Raw genomic sequence first — 22,405 nt, 5'->3', positions numbered from 1 at the left:
GACCCTGGCCCCGGGCCTCGGCGCGCGGGAGGGCCGGGCCGGGGCGGCGCGCTGGGGCGGGGGCCGGGCGTCCCGAGCGAGGCCCCGCGGCCGCCCGCCGGGAGGGGGGCGGGAGGCGCCCGGGGCCCCGCTCGCAGCCCCCCTCGGGGCGGGCGCGGGCGGGTCGGCGCCTCCCCAGGCCGGGCCCCGCCGCCTCCCCGGGCCGGCGGGCGGGCGCGCGCGCGAACTTGGGCTGCGGGCGGCCGGCGGGCACTGCGGCAGGAGGCGGCCGGGCGCGCCGCGGAGTTTGCGGGAAGTGCGGCGGCGGGGCCCGGCCGGCGGCGCCAAGTTGGGCGTACCTGCGGGCGCCCGGCCCGGTCCGGCCTGCGGCGGCAGGAAGTCTCGTCCCCGCGCTCCGGCTCACATGGACTTTCTCCGGCCTCGCCCAGCACCGGCCGCACCGCGGCGGGCGGGGCGCGGGGAGGCGCCGCGGGCCGTTTAAAGGGACAGCGCGCCGGCCGCGCGCGCGCACTCGCCGCCCTGGGGGTGCGCGCCCCGCCGCCAGGTGGGAGCCGCGACGCGCGGGTGGAGGCGCCCGAGGGGGGAGGGGGCGCGGGGCGTCCCGGGGCGAGGGGCGGGGCGGGGGGGCGGGGAGGTCCTTGGCCCCTCCGCGCCACCCTCCGTCCCCCGCCTCCCAGCGTCCCGCCCCGCGCCGGACCCACGCCCTTCCCTACCCCCGCCCTCCGACCCCCTCCACGGACCCTAGCAGCAGGGGGTTGGGGGGGTCCCGGGCCCCGTAGCGCCCCCTCTCTGCGGCGGCCGAGCCTGCACCGAGCGGCGGCGCCGGCGGGAGCGCGTGCCAGGACCGCGGGGATGCGGGAGCACGGCTGGGCGAACCCGACGCCGGGCACCGGAGCCTCCTGCTCGCGCCGGGAACTTGACCCGGGCTGCTTTCAGGCCTGGCGTGATCCGGGCACACTGGCGACTACTGGGATGTGTTCCCGGCCGTCCCGCTCCCCTCCCAGCCCTGCGGCTCCAAGTTTGTCCGAGGTTCCTTCCTGTGGACAGAGTTGCGCCTCTGAGTGAAACGGGCCGCACATCAGAAGGGACCCACGAACGCCCCCCTTCTCAGTCGCCCCCATCCTAATCTGGGGTCTGGGGTCAGGACAGGCCACAGTGGTCCCCCGGGGCCAGAGGCAGCGTGGCTCCCTCCCTCCCACAAGGGTCCTCGTGGGAAAATGAGGGAGGTACCAGAACAGTGATCTTGAGCATGGGGTCGGGAGGAGGAGATTAGCGTGGAGAACAAGGTGTCCACTCGTCTTCCCAGAGAATGTTCTAGACCCCTTGGGAGTCAGAGGCTAGGGCTAAAGCCCTGCCATCTAGCCAAGGTCATTCATAGGACAATGCTCAGAAGCTGGTCCAAGTACTTCTGTCCCAACCTCAAGCCAGATCCTTCACCCTGATCATAGACGGACCACCAACCCCAACTTGCGGGTCTGCACAAAAACATCCTCCCGCCAGCTCACTCTTGCCTTGCCCTGCCCTCTGGCAGGATGAGTATGACACCCCCAGATCACCACTCAGACCCAAACAGGGTTCCGGTTTCCTCACCTCCAGACCAGTGCAGCCTACTGCCCCTTCCAACCCCATGGGGCAGTCGGGCGTGTCCAGGGAGCCTCTCTCTACCCACTAGAGACACAGTCATGTGGTTTGGCATGTGGTCACGTGGCTCCAGAGGTACAAGGTGAGGGAGACTAAGGTAAACCTCCAGCAGGAGCTCCTCCACCCAGGGGCTGTCTGCATGCAGAAGGCTCTGGAACAGGTGGGGGCTGGGGGCTGGGTGCCTGCAGGCCACCCCTGCAGCCTTGGGATTCCCGCTGGCTCCTAAGTGCTCTGGACCAACTGGGCAGTGAAAACACAAACCCCCCAGCTTGGCCCCCGCATCCCTCCCCCCAGCCCTGACCTTCTCCTCAAGCCTCCTGGAGATTGGGGCTTCTACGGATGACATGGTGAGCAGGGACAGACTAGTCTATGGGCACTTCCAGCCCAGCGTGAGGCCACAGAAGCCATCCACTAGGCCACTGAGGTCCTCTCCTGGTGGCCCATGAGGCCCCACAGAAGGTCTGGAGGGGTGACCGCCCCCCAGCAGGCAGCGAAGACAGCACCGCGACCTCTATTTGCCACTCCCTGGGGGACCCTGCTCACCTGGGGAGCTGATTCACACTTCGCACATTCCGATCGGTTCCCTCACTTTGTTTTCTAAATATCAAAGGAAGGCTTTCTTCTTTAATGGAGGACATTTGGAAAACACTGAGAAGTTTTAAAAGACAGCAGGGAACCAGGAACCCATTCCCCAAGGGTAACTACCAGGATTCGGCGCTGTTTCTGGGCATCTGGGTGTGAGTCTGCAAGAGCACATTTTGTTTTTTATTTTGTAACAAAGATTTTTTATTTGACGGGGAGAGAGACAGTGGGAGGGAACAGAAGCTGGAGAGGGAGCAGGCTCCCTGCAGAAAGGAGCCCGAGATCGTGACCCCAGCCGGAGGCATTTGCCTAACAACCGAGCCACCCAGACGTTTAAATACCAATGCTTTTTTGCCCTCTAACTCACTTCCAGGCCTGGGCTGCGTGTCCGGGGCGCGCTCTAACTTTCTGTTCCGACACTCCCATGAGGTTAGCTCTGTTCCTACTCCTGTTTTGCCAATGAGAATAGCGCAGCTCTGGACGAACGTGGACGAACGTGTAGCCAGTCCCGGGCTCGCTCAGCCAGGGCTCCCAGCCTGGGTCACCAAGGAACTCAGGGTGTGGGCCCGAGCGCCTCGTGCCTCTGCTGTGAGTTAGATGTGGCGAGCAGTCAGCTTGGTGTGGGCGCTGATAGGCGGGCGGGTGGGCCACAGTCCCCTCCTGAGGGATCTGATTAGCGCCGCAGCCCCTCTGCCGTGCCAAGGGGGGCTTCCTCGGCTCAGGAAGGCCGGGCCTGGCGTCAGATCCTTCCCTAATGCAGAGAGCATAGGGCTGGGGGCGGGGGCGAGGGTGGGGAGAGGGAGGTGACAAGAGATAAATCTGCAAACAGATAAGCCACAGAGGGGGGGGTCCTCGGGTGGGGGCCCGGGGATACTTGGGAGCGAGGGAGAGAACCAGTGCCTGGCCGCCTGTCTGTCCTCCCCCGGATGCCACAAGCCTTGGAGGGTCCTGCAGGTGGCTCAGTGCTCTGTGCAAACCTGACCACCCCGGGGTTGGCCATCTGTCCAGGAGGAATCTGGGGGGGGCACCTTTCTCCTCCTAGGGCTCCTCCAGCCACACGTACCCCAAACTCTGCTTCCTCCACGGGTCTGTCCCGGGCGTCCTCCGTGAGCGGTTTTGGGGGTCAGGTCTGCGCGCTGTGCCGCATCCATTCTGGAAGACACTGACCTCCTCCATCCAAGGCTTGTCTTGAAGGACTAAGGACGGTCAAACACACCTAGACTCAAGATGCACTCAGCCAGCTGCCTCCTCGACTGCCCGCTTGGGTGGCTGATGGCCGGACAGAGTCCCTTGCCGTGCCCTAGGCCTGTTCCCGCTGCCTCTTCTGCTTCAGCAAGTGGCCGCTCACCCTTTGGACAGCTCAGGCCAAACACCGGCTTATGGGTCACCTTTCTCCCATCCCAGGTCCTGTGGGTCCCCTAGGCCTGCAGCTCCACCGCACAGCTGACCCCTTCTCACACCCACCATCTCTCCGCAGACCCTCCCGGTCTAATCCCCTTCTCCCCAAGTTACTGCAGCAGCCCCAAAGCTGGGGTCCCCCGGCTCCCCCTCCCGTTGCCCCATCCAGGTCTCGTACCACACAGGACCACAGAGATGCCTCTGAACATGTCCGATCAGAGATCCCCTCTGCTCAGATCCCTCAGTGCCCCCCATCTCCTTCCCACACAGAACTTGAGCCCAAGTCTTTGCAATGGCCAAGACCTGGGTCCCCAGCGCACGCTCCCCACAACTTGGTCCTGATGTAGCTCCAGCTCCCAGCTCTGCTCCAGCGCACTGGTTTCTGCGGGGCCTCCAACTGCGGGCATCCTTCTGCCCCGGGGACTTTGCACCTGCCGATCCCACTGCCCGTACCTCCCCCTCCACCCGCCATGTCTTTGAGACGATTTGCTTCCTTTGGGTCTCTGCCCAGTCATCTCTGGAGACTGGGCCTTCCCAACCCTCCCATATAAAAGTGACAGATGGGCCGCTGCCCGCTGACTCTCCCTGACCCAACCCTGGGTGCTAATCCACTCTGACACTCACGCCCCCACAGGCACCAGCCCTCCCATATTATTCACCACCCTAGCCCTGGCCCAGTAGGGTGCCTGGTATAGGTCAGGTGACCATAGATGTCTACAGAGTGTGGGAGCCTGAGGGGTGCTGTGCCCTCAGTGATGAGGGGCCAGAGCCCCTGTCTACCTGTCTGAGTTGGGGGTCCCTGAGTGTCCAGAGTCTTCTGTTGGCAGGACGGGAAGCAGTAGGCAGGGGACCCCAGGGTGAGACCCTGGCTGGGTCTGCTGGCATGAGAACAGACTCCAGCCCCGTAAATGGCCGAGCAGGAAAACGGAGCCTCCCCCAGCAGGTGCACGCAGAGTCCTGTCGGCCTGAGCTGAGTGGGATCTGGGTGCCCACCGCGCGTCCTTGCACCCGGGGGCCGGGGCCAGGGCAGGCCTGCGCAGGGGCCGTGAAGGAGGGTGTCTACCCTCCTTGTCCCACGCTGGCCCGTCGGCGCAGAAGCAAGGACGCCGGAAAGCCTTCAGCGCCGAGGCGTTTGCTCTCTATGGTCCAAGGAGGAGTTCACCGGAGCCAAAGTAAACACCTGACCAATGGTGGGTCCCTCACCCTCCCTGGGAAGCTGCCCCGGGTGGGCTCTTCCTCAGCCCCAATGGGGAGCGGCCGGTGGAGGGTTGTCCTGCCATCACCCCAAGCACCCGCGTTCTCAGCAGAGGCTAACTCAGGGACGACCCTGACCCCGAGACTGGGCAGCTGCCAGAGAAGCCATGAGGCTCCACTTCCGGCCCCTCCCCCGGGAAGCTCCGGGAGAGGCCCTGGCCGCCTGTGTGCGGCCACACGCCAGTGGCCCACAAAGGGCCCCTTTGTTAGGATCCTGCTCTGTGCCAACCATGCAGCGCGGCGGGGGGGGGAGGAGGGTGTCACTGAACGCCTGGGCGCTCGGGCCGTCCCCTTGCAGCCAGGGTTGGAGCAGGGCCCCTAGTCTCACCCCAGGCTCGGGGAGCAGACCTGCCTCGTCCATCTAAGCGGGGCAGGAGCCAGCGATGTCGCAGACCCCAACCCCCAGACTCGCGGGCCAAGTGCGGCCCCCACTTGGCCCTGTCAGGTTTTGCCCACCCCATCCCCAGTTTGGGATTCGAACCGAGGCCAGCAAACGGTCCCACCGGTTCGTATGGCCTACCCCCTCAGCACGTCTGCCCGGGACCCCAGGCTGGCACTGGGGAAGACTTCAGGGGGAGCCAGGTCCACAGGTGGAGGGAGCAAGAGCCGCCCACACCTCATGGCCGCCCTGGGCCCCAGTGTTGCAGGATTCTGGTCTCGTGGAGTCGAAGAACGGATCTTGGGGCCACCCAAGGGTGAGGTGAAGCGAAAGTGTATTAAGTGAAGGTGAGAACAGGAAGGAAAGGAAAGGGGCTCTCTCTGGAGGGACCGTCCACCATGGCTTGCCTGCAGGGCCTCCAGAGTCCGCCTTTTTTTAGAACATTGACAAGAGAACTCAGTCAATATCGTGTCTGTATCACACAGGGGACGCCTGTTCCAGCATCAGGAGCACAAACAAGGCATTCCTGCCCAACCTTCTTACTGTCTCACCTGTAACCCGTCTCCACATCTGGTTTCTGTAAGCCTGCTCACTAGCTCCCTGCTCCTCTCGCCCTACCCAGCCCTGCGTGCCCCTGACTCAACAAGGCACAGGACACCGGGCAGGGACGCCCAGGCGCCATCTGCCCCAGGGCCCCGGGCCACCGTCCAGCCACTGCCCAGCTCCAGACATCAGACCCTGGCTCCTGTCAGGGGGCAACCTTGAACACAGCCCACACCCCTCCCCAGGAAACTACCTCACTTTGTTCCTGGCCCCGCTCCTGGGCGCTGGGGGGCCTGCGTGCAGGGCAGCACTGTGAGCATTCCTGCAGGAGGGGAAGAACAATGGGAGGTGCTAACAGGTCTCCAGTCTCCATGCCCCTCCGGCAAAGGGGCCAGCAGCTTAGCTGCCCCAGAGCCAGGCTCCTGGGTCCCTCTGTCATTCCTCCTCTTACCATGGCTCTGGAGAATCGGCAGCCCCTCCACCCCTGGGAGTCCCCCTCTCCCCTCTGGGGACACGCGGGGCTGCAAGTACTCCTGGGGGCCTGAGGCACAGGGGCACGGGAGGTCTCCGGTGGCCCTTTTTGGGCGTTGTCACAGTGCTCTCAGAAGCCCCAGGGCGGCGTGCAAGCTCTGGCGGCTCCGGGCCCTGCTTGCAGGCCCTGCACACTGTCTGTGCGGCGTCCACATTAGGAGGCATCAGCCCAAACCGGAAGGGGGACCAAGCGCGTTCTGTACTGAAACTGGCAACAGACTCCTGGGGTTCAGGCCGTGGTCCCCCACCCGTGCCAGTCCATGCACCCCTGCAGATGATGAAGACCCTGGACAAGGGGGATTTCAAACTTCTGTGTTTCTGATGGAGAGTCTGCTTGTCCTGCAGACACAGGAGCTGGGGACTAGGGAGGTGTCCAAGGATGAGAAGCAGGGGCGAAGGGGGAAGGGAGAAGGAGTAGCCAGAGTGGAGAGAAGGGCTGACCTGACGGGGCCTCACCCTGTGCTCAGTGAATTCCCTCTAGGCCTGAGGAGCCAGCCTCTGCCCGCTGCCCAGCTTCTGTCCTCCACCCACCCACCCTGTCCTTGTAGCACACGGCCCGCCAGTCTGTGCCCATGACCACAGGGCCTTTGCACCTGCAGTCCCCCTGCCTGGGATCCCTCCTCTCCCTGTGTTGGCACGTGAACTCTGATTGGTTTATACTTTAGGTCCTACTTTAGGTTCCATCCTATTCAGGTCTTCAGGGAAGCTGTTTAGACCCCCAAGCTGGCTCTCACAGCATTGGGTTCCCTCCTGGGGTGCACTTCTACACCCCTGCAGATGGTTTAATCTGGCCCCTAAGTGAGGAGACATAGTTGCTGAGACAGGCCCAGTCAGAGCACAGGCAGCCCAGGAGGGTGGCAGGCAGGGCCCGTCGCATGGTACGGGGTAGACAGGCTGCACACCTGCCCCCAGAGAGCAGGAGGCCAGGTCGTCCGTGAGCAGGGCTGTGTGCCAGGCCCGGGACTCGGCCCTGGGACACGGCGGGGGGAGAGCAGTGTGGGCCGGGGCAGCTTTCCAGGGCCTTCTGTCTGAGACGGGGGCACAGTCAGAACCCCCAGAACCCCCCAGAATGCCACGGTCCAGAAAGCCATGTGCACATGGTGAGAGGCCATCGCGGAGTTGGAACCGGGAACTGGCCAGAGACCGCCGTGGGGAAAGGCGTACAGTTCTTCACAAACTGAAGAGAATTACATGCGACCCAGCAGTTCCGCTTCTGATGTGAGTGAAAATCTGGAGCAGGGTCTCAAAGCCTTTTCTGTGCCCCCGTGTTCATGGCCCCGTTCACAACGGCCAAGGTGTGAACACAACCCGGTGTCCTTCGACCGAACATCCGCACGTGGTCTCCCCGTGGAGCGGAGCCATGTCCAGATCCCATGTACTGAAATACCTAAGGGGTCACCCACTGGAGGGGGGCAGGGGGTGCAGGGGGTCCACGTTCAATGGCGACTGTTCACTGCGGGAAGATGCACGCGGTCTGGGGACGGCTGCCCAGCACATGGGCTGCCCCAGAGCTCTGTGCTTAAAAGCAAGGAAGACATGAATCTGATACCTGTTTTCCTAGAAAAAACACCAAATGCTATGCATGGACATGAGAGGAGGAAGCAGCCTGCCAGGCGTTGGCTGAGTGTCCGTGCAGGGGGACAGGCTCCCAGTGGCGTCGGGGAAGGTGGGGGGTGTGGAGGGAAGGGACCACCTGGTCAGCGGAGCCAGGATTCCTCTCCTTCCACACCAAATAAGCTTCCCCGTGCATGTGGAGAAGAGGTCTCCTGGTTGCTGGGTTCCAGGAGACCCTCTGGGGATCCTCCCAGGACCCCAGGAGGGGGAGCCAGAAGGACCCAGGTGGGAGGCCTGTGATACCCATTTCCCCAGATGGGAAGACGGAAGGACATTTTGGGGGAATCAAGCCTCCTCTGTGGCTGCAGGACTCCCCGGGTGGTTCCTGCTTGGGGCACATGATCCCAGGCATCAGACCAGATGCGGCCAGGGCTCAGTCCTGTCACTGGGGGTCATCCCTGCCCCAAGTCCAGTAGTGCGCCCCGATCTTCCCTTGACGTCTCAGCATCCGGCCACAGGGTCGGACCGCCCACCTCCACAAGCACTTAGTGGCTTCTGGACCACGCTGCTGTGTTGCGTGGTCCCCCACCTCCTGCTCCTCCTCCTTTGCCCACCCCTAGGCCCTTGTCCTGCTGAGGGGACCCCCCAGGTGGATAGGGTGCGCATTAGGGTCTGAGTGTGCCTGTCCTTGCTGGGATCCATGCGGAGTGCCATGGGGCCTGGCCCGGCCTGCTCTCCGCACTGCAGGAGCAGGGCTGGCAGCCAGCCGTGGACCCAGCGCCCTCGGGGATGACGGGGGGCGAGCTGGACAAGATGGAGCATGGCAGGGCAGGAACACTGGGTCTGAGGTCGCACGTACACGCTACGGCGCATTCGCCAGGAGCTCCCTCCTGCCGCCAGGCAGCCGGTGGGCAGCTGGGCCCTGCAGATTCAAACCTGGGTCTGGTCTTGCCAAGAAGACCGGGTGCTTGGGGGTCTGGAAGCGCAGGAAGACTAAACTTCATTCTCAAGGGCCAGCCAGGGGGGGTGGGGTCTGCACTGGGATCCGAGGTGTGCCCACCAGGAGAACCCTCTGAGATGGGCTGGGCACCCCCCCCCGACCTCGGGGGAGGTCTGGGTGCCCGCAGGTGGAACAATACCCAGATGGAACCCTCGGGGTGAACGCTACCATGAACCAGGACCTCCTGAGGGGGTAGCGGTGCCCTCAGCACAGGCTCCCCACTCAGACCTCCCACTCTGGGAGCTCATGCTCAGGGGCTATGCCCCTCAGTGGGCACATCCCTTCAGAGGAGCCGGGCACAGTGCTGGGCGTAGCCCCTCCAGCCGTATCCCTGCTCCTGGGCCCACCATAGCCATGGCCTGACCCTGAGACAGGGGCCTCTGGAGATGGCATGGGGTCTGGGGCCAGGGAGGTGAGTGGGGGGTTCCATGGGACACCCCAGGTGTGACTCCCACTCCTTCTTCCCCTCCCCCTTATTCTGGCTTGCGGGAGAACTGAGTCCTCTGCTCCCTGTCCCCAGTCTGGCCAAGGGTCTTGCTTAGAGGAGCAGCCTAGGGGGCAGGGCTCTACTCTCCACCCCGACCCAAGTGAGACTCCAGGGCTCAGGTGGGCAGGAGCGGGAGCCATGGCCTGCAGCTAGTCATCGAGAAGGGTGGCCCAGAGCTGGCAGGAGGGCTACCTGAGCACGTTCCTGAAGTCACTCCATGTGGCCGCCCAGGGGAGGGGCGCCTGCTTACAACCTCCCCTCCGAGGAGGAGTCCAAAGGGCTGTGCACTGTCCCCCTTCTCTGGCCTGGGTGGGTCATGTGGCCCACGGGGTCCCCCAGGGAAAGGAGCCAAGAGTAAGGGACGGACAGGCGGCCCCGGCGCCTCGAGGACTCAACTGTTTGCTCTGGGTGGTGTTTGGGGCTGCAGGTGTGACGACAGCCCCAGTCCCTGCTGGCCACGGCCATGGTCCTTTTCATCCTCCCTTGTCCTGGAAAGTTCTGGGTAAGGACCTGGTGGCTCCGATTCTGGCCAACCAAATGAGGCGGTCAGTCTGGGGAATGGGCCAGAGCTGGCCTTTTGGTCACCAGGTGTGGCCTTAACTCAAGCCTGAGCTTTGTGCTAACGGATAAGTCCCCGTGGCAGCTGGAGCCCCAGCCCCACCAACAAACTCCCCAGTCTCCACAGCCCAGTGTCTGCGGGCCCTGAGACCTTCAAGGCACTTACGACACCACTGGGAAACCAGGCTTCCAGGAATGCATCCTGGAACATTCCAGAGCACTTTGGGAAGGCGTTAGTACCTCTGTGCAATGTGGGGGGCATCAGCAGGGACACTGGCTTCAATCCCACAGACCGCAGGGCAGGGTCCAGAAGGCAGCACCGCCCAGCACCGCATCCCTGCCCATCCCCGACCTCGCCTGCCAGGAGCCCAGGAATACATCTCAGGGAGCCCAGCCGACAAGGCCGTGCCTGCCCTGTGCTTGGAACGACGCACCAGGGGAGGTCTGCGAGAGCCCCTGCCAGACCCCCAGCAAGGGGGAAGGTGCGTGAGGGTGCAGAGTCCGGCCCCGCCACAGCCAGGGCTTCTGGGCGGGGAGCGCACCCGGGCCCAGGTGGGTGTGTGAGCAGGTACGGACGCCTCTCCTTGACCCTCTACAAAGCTGCCCAGGGGACGATCTGCCCAGGGCATTTTGCTGAAGGACTGAACAGACCCCGGGGTTTAAGACTGTTCCTCATGTCATACGCCTCTCCTTCAAACCCCAGGCCGGGCCGGCACGTTGTTAGGAGGTTAATTCTCGTAATTGGAACATGTGGGCAGTGCAGGCCAGAGGTCCCTAAACTTCCCCGAGAGGTGGGGGGCTAGGCGGCAGCCGGGTCCGCCTGCAGCTGCGCCCCCTCGGGCAGGGATGGTCTCCCCACTCAGCATCAGCACACAGAGCCCGCTCCAGGCTGGAAGGGGCACCAGGAGCCCAGCGCTGGGTCTGTGGCTCGCCGCCTCCCACTCACTGGCTTGCAGACCAACCTTCGGCCCCGCTGTTGCACCAACGGTGGGTCCTCCCGTCGTGGCTGGAGGCGCCCGACAGCTGCCCTGGAGATGAAGACTTGCCCACCCAGACTCCTGAAAAGCCCTTCTCCGAGGGCAGCTCCTATTTGCACTAGACCAGCTCCTCCAGCTGGGAACACCAGCCCAAGGGCGGCAGAGCTGGCCGGCCAACACCTGCTCGGGCAGGGCAGTGATGGGCAGATGAGGAGTGTGCAGGGCTGGTGCCGTGAGCTCCTGTGGGCCAGACGCATAGGTCGTAGCCAGGGCTGCCTGGGACCCCGTAGCCCCAGGGGTTCTGCCGGGCCGGAGGCCATCTGAGGCCGCGCCCTGGGGCCCAGGGACATCTGTGAGTCCTTGGAGGCCAGCTCGGGTCCCTTCCACAGAAGGAAACTGGGTGAATATTTTGGTTTCGCGGCAGCGGCTGCGGAGCCCGTGGCGCTCCGTGCAAGTGAATTAGGGCAGCACCGCGTCGGCTTCCGTGTGCCTCCCCCTGGCTTAAATTGGATGCTCCAATCTTCTTCTTCTTTTGTCCTAAATTTCTCTCTAACATTTTGTGCAGCTGTAACGCAGCTGCTGCTTCCTGCTGCCGGGCAGGCGGAGGCATGGGTGGCGGCGGTGACACACCTTCCCCCTGGAGGGACCGCAGAGCCTGGCCGGACACGCCAGGGTGGGCACAGCTGCTGGGGGGCAGCCCCAGGTAAGCCGGGCACCCACACAGCCGGGGCGGAGAGCGGGGGACCCCTGCCGAGGTAAGAGCAGGCACTCCAGGGCCAGTTCCAGGGTGAGGAGGGGACACTACCTTCCCTGGAGAAGTCCGCCAACTGTAGGCACCTGTCCCCACGGACGCTTCTGGAGGGAGGCGTCCCACCGGTGAGGCCGAGCTTGCAGGGCACTTTCAGAAAGTGTCAGGCCTTAGGGGCTCGTGTGCTATCACCAGAATGTGTGTCCTGGGGCGCCTGAGGGGCTCATTTTGTTATGTGTCTGGCTTTGGCTCAGGGCCAAAAAAGCTGGTCCCGGAGGGGTGACCTCAGGGTCCTGGGATCGAATCCTGCATCGGGCTCCCTGCTCAGTGCGGTGTGCTTACGGTTCTCTCTCCCTCTCCCTCTGCCCCTTTACCCTGCACACGTGCAGTCTCTCTCTCTCAAATAATAAATAAATCTTAAAAAAAAAAGTTTTATTTCTCCCCAAAGTCCTGTGTTGAAGCCTAACGCCGCCCCAGGTGAAGGTGTCAGGACGGCCTTGAGAGGGGAGGAGGTCGCCAGCCGAGCCACTCCCGAGACCCCTGCGGCCCTCCCGCCGCGAGAGGACACAGAGAGACGTCGTGTCTGTGAGCCGGGGAGCAGCCCCCGGACGCGGACTGTGCGGGCACCGGGGTCCTGGACTAGCAGCCCCGGAGCTGTGGTGGTGGGCCCGGCCGCAGCGCTCCCAGCCGCAGGGGTGGACTGAGACAGCACAGCCCCCTCGGCCCTTTGCCACAACTGTGTGAACGCGCTGCGCCCCCGGAGACCGTCTGCCAGCCTGCCCCTGAGGTCAAGACCAGGAACAGGCCCAGGCCGCAAAGGGCAGAAAGGCATCTCCCCACCCCTGGTCAGGGCTGCAGCCTCAGCCCCTGGCTTCCAGCACCTGCCCCTGGAGAGGGCCGCGTGGAGCTCTGGCCCCCTGAGGCAGTCTCGGCTCCTCGGGAGTCCCCCACCGGCATCCGCAGTTCTCCCGGGAGGAAACCACGGCCTCCTTCCAGGAGGAAGTGTGCCCAGCAGCTCTGTCCTTTCTGGACTTTGTCTAGTTGCTCTTGTTTTCCACTCCCATATGTTGCAGAAAAGCTGGTCCTGGAGGGGTGCAAAGACCCTCACGGGGCAGTGGCGAGGACGCAATGCCCTCCATGTGATCGGCTCCGTGGCCAGCGGAGCCAGACGTGGGAAAGGCAGACGGAGCAAGCCACTGGGGGCTTCCCTCTCCTCTCTGAGAGGCCTGGAGGGACCCGCGGGGGCAGGGAGGCAGGCCCAGCTCCGGCCCACCCTGCCCTGCCCGCTCTCGGGGTGCACAGGGACAGACTCGGAACTTCGGGCTGTGGCAAACACGCATGCATCACGCACACATGTGAACGCACACGCAGGCACACACACCCCCGTGGCTCGGCGGGTCGAGGGGCTGCAGCTGCTCAGAGGAGCACAGCTCCCCACGCAGGTGGTGCTGAGCTCGGCTGACTCAGCTGCAGGCGGCGCCGTCAGGGGGGACCTCGCACCGCCCCTGGGAGCCAGGAACCCAGGGACCGGGAGATGGAAGCACAGTTGGAAAAACACAGATAATTGCCGGGACGTTGTGTCAGGATGTTGTTGTAAATAACGAGTTCACAGTTGAAACTCAGAATTGTATTGTCCGAGGGCTGCCCCTGCCTGCTGCGGGCTGGCAGGGAGCGTGTGGAGGCCCCCTCGGCCCTGCAGGTGAAGGGCAGGCCAGCCGCTGGGCAGCATTCCAGTCCTGGAGGAGAGCCTAGGGGCCGGGATGGGCGGAGGCAGGGAGGGCAGAGGGGCCCTGGAGCAGGGGTGTGGCTCGGCCCTTGCAAAGACCTGGACACCCACCGTCTCTGCTCACCTAGGTCAGCGCGTGGGCAGAAACATCCCCACCAGTGGGGCACGGGGGTCAGGGTAGGCCCCAGGGGGCATGTGCGCTGCGTCTCCGTCTCCTGACCCGAGCGAGGGCAGGAAGGGCACCCCTCCCTGCCCACCGGAGAAAGCGGCGTCCGCGGCAAAACCTGCACAACCTCTTCCGGGTGCCCCTGGAAGGAAAGGGCCCCCTGGGGCTCCAGGGGACCTGGTGCCGACCCCTGGGGCAGGGGACATGCCTCCTGGGAGGCCACCTGGCCACTCCCCCCAACCCCCAGCTGCTCTCCCCAGCCATCAGCAATGCCCTCAGCCGGGACTGACTGATTTCTGCATGAATATTCATGCCGCAGCCTGGACGAGGCACTAATGTGCTCGGAAAGCAGAATGCAGCCCTGGCCCCTCCTCGCAGAACGAATGGCCTCGGGCTTCTCCCCTCGCACACAGGCCTGCAGGGCTCTCCTCTGGAGACGTTCTCCCACTGACCAGCTCCGGAGGCTGGGGCATGGCTGTCCCCTCTAGAGAAATGCCCACTTTCAGGCGGGGGGGCCCAGGCCCTGCCCTGCTCAACCACACCGCCGGCCCCACCCAGCGACCTAGCCTCTTCGTCTTCCCACCAGTGCAGCCCATCCCCAGCCCAGGGCTCAGGGTCAGCGTCCAGCCCCAGGTCAAGGTGGCAGGGGACATGGCTGAACCGGCCAAAGGCGGAGGGGGTCTGCCTCAACCTGGGCTCCCAAGCCTGGTGGCCAGGAGTGGCGTTCTAGCCTCTCTTGGATAAGGCCGTGGTTACGCCCAGCGGAGACGGCCGTCTCACCATGCGCCCTCCTGCAGGCCCTCCCCCAGCACCAGGCGCAGAGGCGGCCACACAGTGAGAGCCACAGCCACTCTGCCAGAGGCCCCGTGTGACACAGCTGCCAGCAGGCCTGGGCACGCTGCCCGCTGGGGCGGGGGGAGGGGCGCAGCCCACGAGCCGCTGAATCAGCGGCTCCCTCCCGTCCTCCCTGTCCCCTCTGGGCAAGGATGCTGGTGAGGCGGGGCGCTCCCTCTTCGGGGAGCTGTCAGGGAGGCGCGCCAGACTGCTGGGATTTCTGCAAAGTGGGTCCTGGGTGCAGCCTGGTGCAGAGCGGCAGGCGGGCCTGGAGGGGATGGGGCGGCTGGCTGTCCTAGAGGGGCTGGCCCAGAGAGGCCCTTTCCCAGCAGCAGCAGGGAGGGGGAAAGGAGAAGCGCTGGGCTCTGCGGAGGGAAGGAAGCTCGCTCCGGCCCAGAAAGGGCTGATTCAGCACCAGCACGGAGCGCCTGCCCTCCGCCAGCTCCCTCCTCCAATCACAGGCTGCCAGGGACAGGGACCTCTCAAGGTCAGGGACCATCGATGCCTGCGCAGCCAGCCCCAGCCGACCGCCCTGTCCTTCGCAGCAGTACCGGGCTCACACTCTGGTCCAGAGCCCGCGGCGCCTGCCCAGCCATCGCCCGGGGCGGGGCTGTGTCCCTCCCCCACAGCCCCCCACCAGACTGCGGGGGGAGGGGAGACCGGGACAGGCACAGGGGTCCGACTGCCCCTCCAGGTGCGACCTCCTGGGGGCTGCCAGGAGTGGCCGCAGGACCAGAGAGAGCATCTCCTGAGATGTCCGTACTGCCCTGGGTCTGGACGGCACCCAGACTTTCTCACATAAGCCTCTGGTTTCTGGAAGTTCCCAAAGCACCACCCTTCCTCGCCGTTGCCCCTCTGCTGGCTGATTCCCCCCTCCTGACAGCCCCTCGGACCCTCCTCCTAGCGGCAGAGGACTCAGGCCCTGGGAGGCCCTCAGCAGAGGCGTGGGAGTGCGAGGGCGGGGCCCCGGAGGCTTTTCCTCCGGCCTCCCCGGCACCTGGCTCCAGCCCCAGGGACGCCCAGACCGGGTGCCTCCCCTCTTTGTTCAGAGAACTGCTTCTCTCCTCCGTCCTCTCCCACTCCCACCCCCCCCCCCCGCACTTCTGTCCTAACCCTGACCTCCAGACCCAGCCTGACCCAGACTGTAACATCCCCCTGACAGGCTGAGAGACCTCCTGGAGCGCCCCCCCCCCCCAAGCAGGCTCTAGGGCAGTCCGGGCTCCTCACCCCCACCTCCCCAATCAAGGACAAACCTGCCACCACCTGCGTGCAGGTGCTGTCAGCGGGGACAGCCTGGCACCTGCAGAACCTTCCAGGTTCCCTCTTCTCTTCCCTCCTGCCCCACCTCGGGCCCATCTTCACCCACCGGGGGTCCTGCATGAGCAGCAGGGGCCCTCCCTGCCCACTCGGTCTGACACAGTGGCTATCCCGGGTCACTCCCTCCCCCACCCACCTTGAAGGCAGCCTGGGCCATCGGGGAGGGAGGAGGCGGCAGGAGCCACAGAGGCCTGGCAGTTCTGTAAGGTTGACTCCTGGTTCCTAAGCCCGCTCCAGCTCCCGGCATCAGCCAGCCCAGCCCTGGGACCTGCGCTCAGGCCTGCAGGTCAGTCCTTTTTCCCAAGACAGGGAGCTCATAATGAGCACACACTCTGCCCTAAATGACATCTCAGCAGAATGCCCCCAACCGGAAGCCGCTGCCCTCACAGGTCACCCCCCCCCACCCTACCCCATGATGCTCTGAGGCTGAGACCCCTCTTTGGGTGGCAGCATCCTGACTACAGCCTCAGATCCCAGCCCAGCATCCTGACTGCATCCTCGGACCCCAGCCCTGCTCTCCCACTGCTTGGCCCATGGCTCCACACCCTGTCCTTGAAGATGGGATGGGGAGTTGGCCGGAGGCCCACCCGGTGGAGGAGGCCTCGCACTCACCAAGCACCAAGCACCATCCTAAGTTGGCCTGCTGGGGCTGCTGCCCTGGCGGCCGCCAGCGCCCAGCGTCCACAGCCACCGCAACCACTTACCAGCTCTGCCACCACAAGCCAAACCCCGAAACAACTTGGGACTGTTTTCTGCTGGGAAAACACCCAGTTCTACAAAATCCTGGAAGCAGCAGGTCGGTGGCTTTTCCATGGCGCTTCCCGGCCAGCGAGCGCAGCAGCCCGGTCATGGGCGAGGAACGGGGCATCCCGCATGGAAGCTCCGAGACGTTTACAAAATAAAGATACTGAGTAATCATGTGTCTCTCGTTTTTCCAAGGCTTTTGCTTAAACAAGAACCGCCGCTTTGGTTTCCAGCCAGAGTCCTCCCTGCACACAGATCTTCCCCGGGAGGGAGCTCACACTGTGCACTCGGTTCAGGGACCGAGCCCTGTGAAGACCCTACACCCTCGTTGGCAGGTACAAGTCAGCGCCGGGGACCTTGCTGGGACCTGCTGCCGGCGCGGCCACATTGTCGCTGCCGTCCTGACAGACTCCCGGACGCAAGGTCAAGGTGGGCCCCTTGAAGCCCCACCCGGGCGTCCCTGCCTTGGCGCCGCAGACGCCTGCTTTAGTGTCCTCGATTTTGCCTGGGACAGACTCCTTCTGTGGCATCTTTGGTCGGTCAGACCCTTACAGAAAGAACAAAGATTTTGAGCTTTAAGCAATCACTCCATCAACGTGTTAAAAAAATAAGTTTAATGCAGGTGGCTCATCTCATAAAGAATTTAACAGGCGCTCGCGTCACCGAGCACCTCTGTGTTCACCGTGCCAGCTCCTCATGTGGCCGCAACCACAATCGAGGCAGCCCAGCCACACCCCTCCTGCCGTCCTGACGGTGCGGACACATGTCCACCTCTGTGGCGGGAGCTCTGGGGGATCGGAGTTAACACAGAACAAAACTTTTAGGAAACAGCATGATTTAGTGCAAAAGATTCTCTGCGGCGCTGAGAAGTGGGGTACACGCAGGTCAGCTCCCCGCCGGGCATCCAGGGAGCCCGCAGACTCCACCCAAGCAAGGACTTCGTCCCGGGAGCCCTCCCACCGTCCCCGAGTTGACAACTGCTGGACAGAAGCCGGCTACAAATCAAAGAGCGTGGTTTACAGCCGAGCTTTCTTCACCTTCTCTTTCTGATTTGGAGTCTTCCTCCCGGGGCACCCAACTGTCCGACAGCTCCCCTGGCCTCTGGACTTCCTGGGCACACAAGGTCAAAGGGGCGACTGCCCATGCTCTGGGGTGGGGAGGCACAACTCGGGATGAGGGGTTTGTCACCCCCAGGATGGGGCTGTCTGCTGTCCCTGGTCTCTGCCTGTCGTCCCAGCACCATTATTCCGAGCGGCTTCTCACCTGCCAAGGACACCTGCTGTGACTATGGGGCCACCAAGCCACCCTCTCCTCCTCTGACAGAGAAGCAAGGGGTGTGCACAAGACATGGGCCCCCGGATGGACCAACAGGCCCTTCGCTCCTTTCGGCCTCACATTCAGTTCTGCTTATCCCTCAGCAGCGGCTCCGACACAGGGGCAAGAACGCAGGGACAGCCCAGCCCGTGCACACGCAGGCCCAAGAGGGGCTCTTCCAGCGGAAGCTCCGCTCACGTCCCAGGGACAGGCGCGCAGAGGCTGTGGTGCTCCTCCAGACCTCTGACATCAGCTCCCAGCACACACGATTCAGTGCCAGCCATCCCTCAAAGGGAGAGAGGGCAAAGCTCAGCTCCCCTCGCCACTCCCAGCCGGAAGGAGTTCCGGGGCGTCCCAGCATTCTACGCTCAGAGAGACTATGGGATCCCGCCTGACGTTTTCAACAAATCTGCCCAAGAGGAAGGCAGATCGCCCAGGTTCAGGGCTGATCCCCGATCTGGGAATTGGCCAAGGCTGCCTGTGACTCCCACTCAACCAGGTTTAAGCAAACCAATGTGGCCCAGAAGCCCGGCCTGGGACTCAGGACTCCGCCGCCACTCAGGGGGACAGAGGGCCTGAGAGCTGTGCCGGGACGTGGGCGGCCCAGGGCAGAGCGAGCAGCTTTGTGGCAGTGTGGACGCCAGCCACTTGAGCCTGACACTTCCCTAAGGCTGGGGCCGGGGCTGGGGGCTCACAGGGAGGGACCGTGCAGCTGGCCAGGAGGCCCTCGCTCGCAGCCTGTGATGCCCGTGTCCCAGAGAGGAAGCAGGGACACAGAGGCTCTCCAAGGGCAGGCTGGGCCAACGGGCCTCATCCTGGTACAGCCGGGAAAAGCGAGGGCTGGAAGCGTGGGCTGGCGGCCAGGAGGCCTGACCCCCCAGGGACATACAAGGAGGGTCAGTGCAGAAAACGAGCAGCAGAGGGGGCGCCCGCGTCCCCTTCCCGGAGCAGTCTCAGCACCCCGCCGCCCAGACCCGCGAGGCGGGAGGAGTCCGGACCCAGCCGGTCAGGAGAAGCACGGGCCGCGGGGAAGACAGCCCGCGGCGGAGGCCCGGGCCGGGCCCTCACATGTCCACGAAGACCATGAAGCACCAGCCCAGGCCCCCGACCAGCAGCACGGTCACGCGGATGCCGTAGATGAGCAGCTCGTTGAGGAGGCGGAAGTCCACGCGCCGGCGGCCCAGCAGCAGCAGCAGCACGGACAGCTTGAGCTGGAAGCGCAGCAGGACGCGCACGCCCAGGTACTGCAGGCAGAAGAGCGCGGCCAGCGCGCCCCAGAGCGCCGCGGTGAACAGGCTGCAGCTGAAGTAGAGCAGGAAGCGGATGAAGCCGTACAGCCAGCGCGCGCGCACGTACACGTCGAAGTTGTTGTACTTGGTGCGGGCCAGGCGGGAGGTGCGCGCCGGCCCGCAGGCCGCGTGCAGGCAGGTGGTGTGCGGGCCGTGGAAGGAGCGCACCCGCCGCGGGATGGGCATGACCGGCATCGGGGCCCGGGCGCTGTGGCGAGCTGGTGGCAGCACTGGTGTCCGCGCAGCGGTCGGCATAGGCGTCATGGGCACCTAGGCCCGCGCGTGGCAGCTGAGCCCGGGGGGGTGCAGCGGCCTGCGGGGAAGTCACAGAGACAGGAGCGGGGTGAGCCCCGGGACGCCGGAGCCGGCCACGGGGAACCTGCCCACCTGCTCAGGTGCCCGGGGGCCGCTCTCGCCACAAGAAGCACCGAGGACGCTTCAGAGGCACCGGACGCAGACCGAGGAGCCAAGCGCGAGACCGGACAGGGGGTCCGGAGCCCTGGCGCTGAGGCTCCCTAGGAATGACCTGAAGCCGGTCCGCCCCCCTCCCCTCCCTGCCCGGCTGGCCGGCAGGGGCGCTGGGCTCCCGTGGGGGCGGGGGGGGGGGGGGGGGAAGGGACGCTGGGGACCACGCCTGGCAGGCAGAGGACATCACAGGCCTACGGACCGGGGACCAAGAAAGGACAAACGCCGAGTGGTCTCTGGTGACCGCCTAAATCACTCGTGGAGGGAAAGCTGCACGTGCGGACGTGTGAACAGCGGGGCAGCCGGGGGGCTACGGGCTCGGGAGACACGTCCCACGGGCCGGCCAGGGGCGGGGGCGGAGGCCAGGCGGGTCCAGGGCTCCCCGCAGGCTCCGCCAGAGCCTGGTCTGAGCCCCGGGCGGCTCCGCGCGCTTGCCCCGGTCCGGCCCGCACCTGCACCTGCGGGCCTCGTCTGCAGGACCCCGCGAGGCTCCCTGCCCGCCTCCCTCCCGCCCCGGGCCCGCCGCCGCCACGCACGCCCCCCGCCCCCGCCCAGCGTCCGCGCCGCGGGCTCCCGGCACAGGCAGGCGAAGGGCACCGGCGCGGACCCGCGAGCCACCCCCGGGCAGGCCCGTCCCCCGCTCACCAGGTGCCCTCTCCGCGCCGGCGCCGGGGAAAGCCGGCGGTGCGGGCGGCAAGGCCTGCGGCACCCCCCGGCCCACGGGGCTCCAGGAGCAGGGCGGCCGCATGGTGCCCACGGCGCGGCGGCTGCGGGGCCCAGCCGCTCACGCGTCCCTGCCCGAGGCCGCCCCGAAGGGCCCGGGGCTTGCGCGCCCGGCGGCCGGCGGCGTTTGGCCCAGCGCGGGAGCCGTAGCGCCGTCCCTCTGCGGCCACCGTAGCACTTCCCTCCCACCCCTCCGCCCGAGCCGACACCGAGAGCGCCTCCCTTCCCCCCGGCTCGGAGAGACTCTGAGCAGCCGGAACTCGACACTTCCCCAGGGCGTGCGTGCTTACGTGCCTGCGTGCGCGCCGTCCTTAGCACTGCCGCCCGACGCCTCGTCCCGCGTACGCCGCCGGCTGCTCGGTCTGTCCTGCGCAGGCGCAGATGGTGGGCCTGCGCGTGCGGACCGTGGGCAGCCCCTCCGCGCACGCGCGCGCCGTCCTCACGTGTCCGCGGCCCGCGGAGCGGCGGCGGGGCTGGGGACCGGCCCACTCCCGCCGGCGCGCCCGGCGTTGCCCCAACCGGACCCAGAGGGTTGCACGCGGATTCGTGAAGGGTTTCAGGCCTGCCGGGTTCCGGGTCTCTCTCTCGTAGATGCGGCTGCGCGTCCCCGAGAATGGGGGCCCGCCGCCGGGCCCCTGCAGCCCTCCGGGGTGGCCGCCGCCTCCGGGGCCCGAAGCCCCGTGGCCCTCGCCTCCGGCCCGCACCCCGCACCCCGCACCCGGTCCCTGCTGCGGGCTCCTGCGTCCTGGCCTTTGCGCTCCTGGCCCTCGGGGAGGAGGCCGGCAGGGTCAGCGGAAGGAGCGGGAGCGCTTTGAAAGGTGCCCGGAGCAACCGTGAAGGGGCAGCACATGGCAGAAAAGGAGGCTATTTTATAAAGATTCCCTAAAATGCAGCGTTCTGCAGGCTGGGTTTCTGCAGTAACCGCCTGCTCCGCGCTCGGGCTCTCTTCCGCCCGGTCCAGCCCGGTCCCCCGGGGCACCCCATCAGGCCCCTCCAGGTCTGTGCGGAGGTCCCATTGCTCGCTGCATGACCTGTCCCTTCTCGCCGGTTCTGTTCCTCCTCAGCCGCCTGCCGAGCTCCTACTCACCTGCGAGACCCGTCCAGTGCCCCCTCCTCCGGAAAGCTGCCTCCGCCCGCGCGGCGTCCCTTCCCGGGCACCCATGCCCTCCCCGAGTGTGCGCGGGGCTGCTGCTTGCTCTGCGCGGTCTTCCATCCCCAGAGCTGCAGACATCTCGTGGACAGACCCACGCCCCCATCAGCCCAGTTTTCTCGCCCGGCCACGGTGAGACGTGCTTCTGCTTGGTGGCCCGGTACACACGGACCGAGTTCACACAACCCCGGAAGCCTCACGAAAGAGCACTTCTGAGCCACAGTCTGGTCCGTCCCCAGGTGCCGCCCAGGCTCGCAGGTAAGGAGCCTGGCTGGCGAGCACAGGCTGTGGCCTCAGGGCTGCCTCGGGGCAGGGCCAGGGGAAGCCTCCGACCCTATCATTTGGGGCCCCGGTGGGGATCCTGCTCCTGCTCTCCACCCTCCTGAGTACCCCCGTCCCCCGGCTTGCCCTCGGGGCTGGGCGTCAGGCAGTGGCCGGGCGCCACCTGCCGGGACGGTGTCCTGTTGCTGCAGACCGGCTCTGCGGAGGGAAGGGTGGGAGCGAGGCTGGGTCCACCGGGGGCTTCCAGGCCTTAAAGCAGCTGCCTGGACCCGCCCAGCCCGGCGCCCCCGTGCCGTCTGAGGCTGCTTTCGAGCTTCTGTGGCAGAATGGAGTGGGCTCCTGGGAGGACAACCAAAGGCCTACAAACCCGAGAGCCTCTACCCTTTGTTCTTTACGGTTGGTTGGGCCCTGCTCCCCACTTAAACGGGGAGGAGGAGTGTCACATTTGGGGTCATGTTTAACTCACTCGTCCTCGGCAGGGGTCAGCGTGACATCCAGCTCGTGGAAACACTGACGTCTGCTGGATGCCAGGCAGCATGCCTGCCCCGGTTCCGAGGCCTGATTGAGCCCCCAGCTCCCAGAGGGGCTCAGCCTCTGGGGTCCTCATACACACCCCCACAGTCTCCGGGCAGCAGCGCATGGGCTGCAGTTCCTGCCCCCAGCTTCAGGCTGCCTCAGTGACCAGATCCTGAGGCCCAGGTGACCCTGTGGCGTCTCCAGGTTTGGGTCAGAAGAAGCTGCAC

At 65.5% G+C, this 22,405-nt stretch overlaps 3 protein-coding genes and 1 long non-coding RNA gene across 9 annotated transcripts in view; 1 reads left to right on the top strand and 3 right to left on the bottom strand.

Annotated features, from left to right (window-relative positions):
- Nucleotides 1–487, bottom strand: part of NACC2 (NACC family member 2) — a 66,046-nt gene extending 65,559 nt beyond the window's left edge. The window contains exon 1 of the mRNA XM_082696491.1: nucleotides 339–487. The gene's annotated coding sequence lies outside the window, so the exon portion shown is untranslated. The remainder of the gene's footprint in view (nucleotides 1–338) is intronic.
- KCNT1 (potassium sodium-activated channel subfamily T member 1) overlaps nucleotides 1–22,405 on the top strand; it is a 299,723-nt gene that overhangs the window by 237,989 nt on the left and 39,329 nt on the right. The gene's annotated exons all lie outside the window — the stretch shown is intronic.
- On the bottom strand, nucleotides 2,398–4,935 carry LOC309846272. Its single transcript, XR_014301831.1, has 2 exons — nucleotides 4,402–4,935; nucleotides 2,398–3,419 (listed from the first exon to the last, which is right to left on the bottom strand). It is a non-coding gene; the product is annotated as an uncharacterized lncRNA (long non-coding RNA).
- Nucleotides 17,037–21,997, bottom strand: TMEM250 (transmembrane protein 250). 6 transcript variants are annotated; one of them, XM_082696216.1, is made up of 2 exons: nucleotides 20,521–21,997; nucleotides 17,037–19,355 (listed from the first exon to the last, which is right to left on the bottom strand). In XM_082696216.1, the coding sequence occupies exon 2, from the start codon at nucleotides 19,304–19,306 to the stop codon at nucleotides 18,818–18,820; it is 489 nt and encodes a 162-aa protein (XP_082552342.1). In that variant the 5' UTR covers nucleotides 19,307–19,355; nucleotides 20,521–21,997; the 3' UTR covers nucleotides 17,037–18,817. The 6 variants fall into 6 exon arrangements, with proteins under 6 accessions (XP_082552342.1, XP_082552343.1, XP_082552338.1 ...); XM_082696217.1 differs by having other exon boundaries at nucleotides 21,318–21,997; XM_082696212.1 differs by having other exon boundaries at nucleotides 20,525–20,596.

This window comes from Mustela nivalis, assembly GCF_964662115.1.
Source record: "Mustela nivalis genome assembly, chromosome: 13".
NCBI lineage: Eukaryota > Metazoa > Chordata > Mammalia > Carnivora > Mustelidae > Mustela > Mustela nivalis.
The sequence above is the reverse complement of the archived record's forward strand: the minus strand, read 5'-3'. Positions and strand labels throughout refer to the sequence as shown.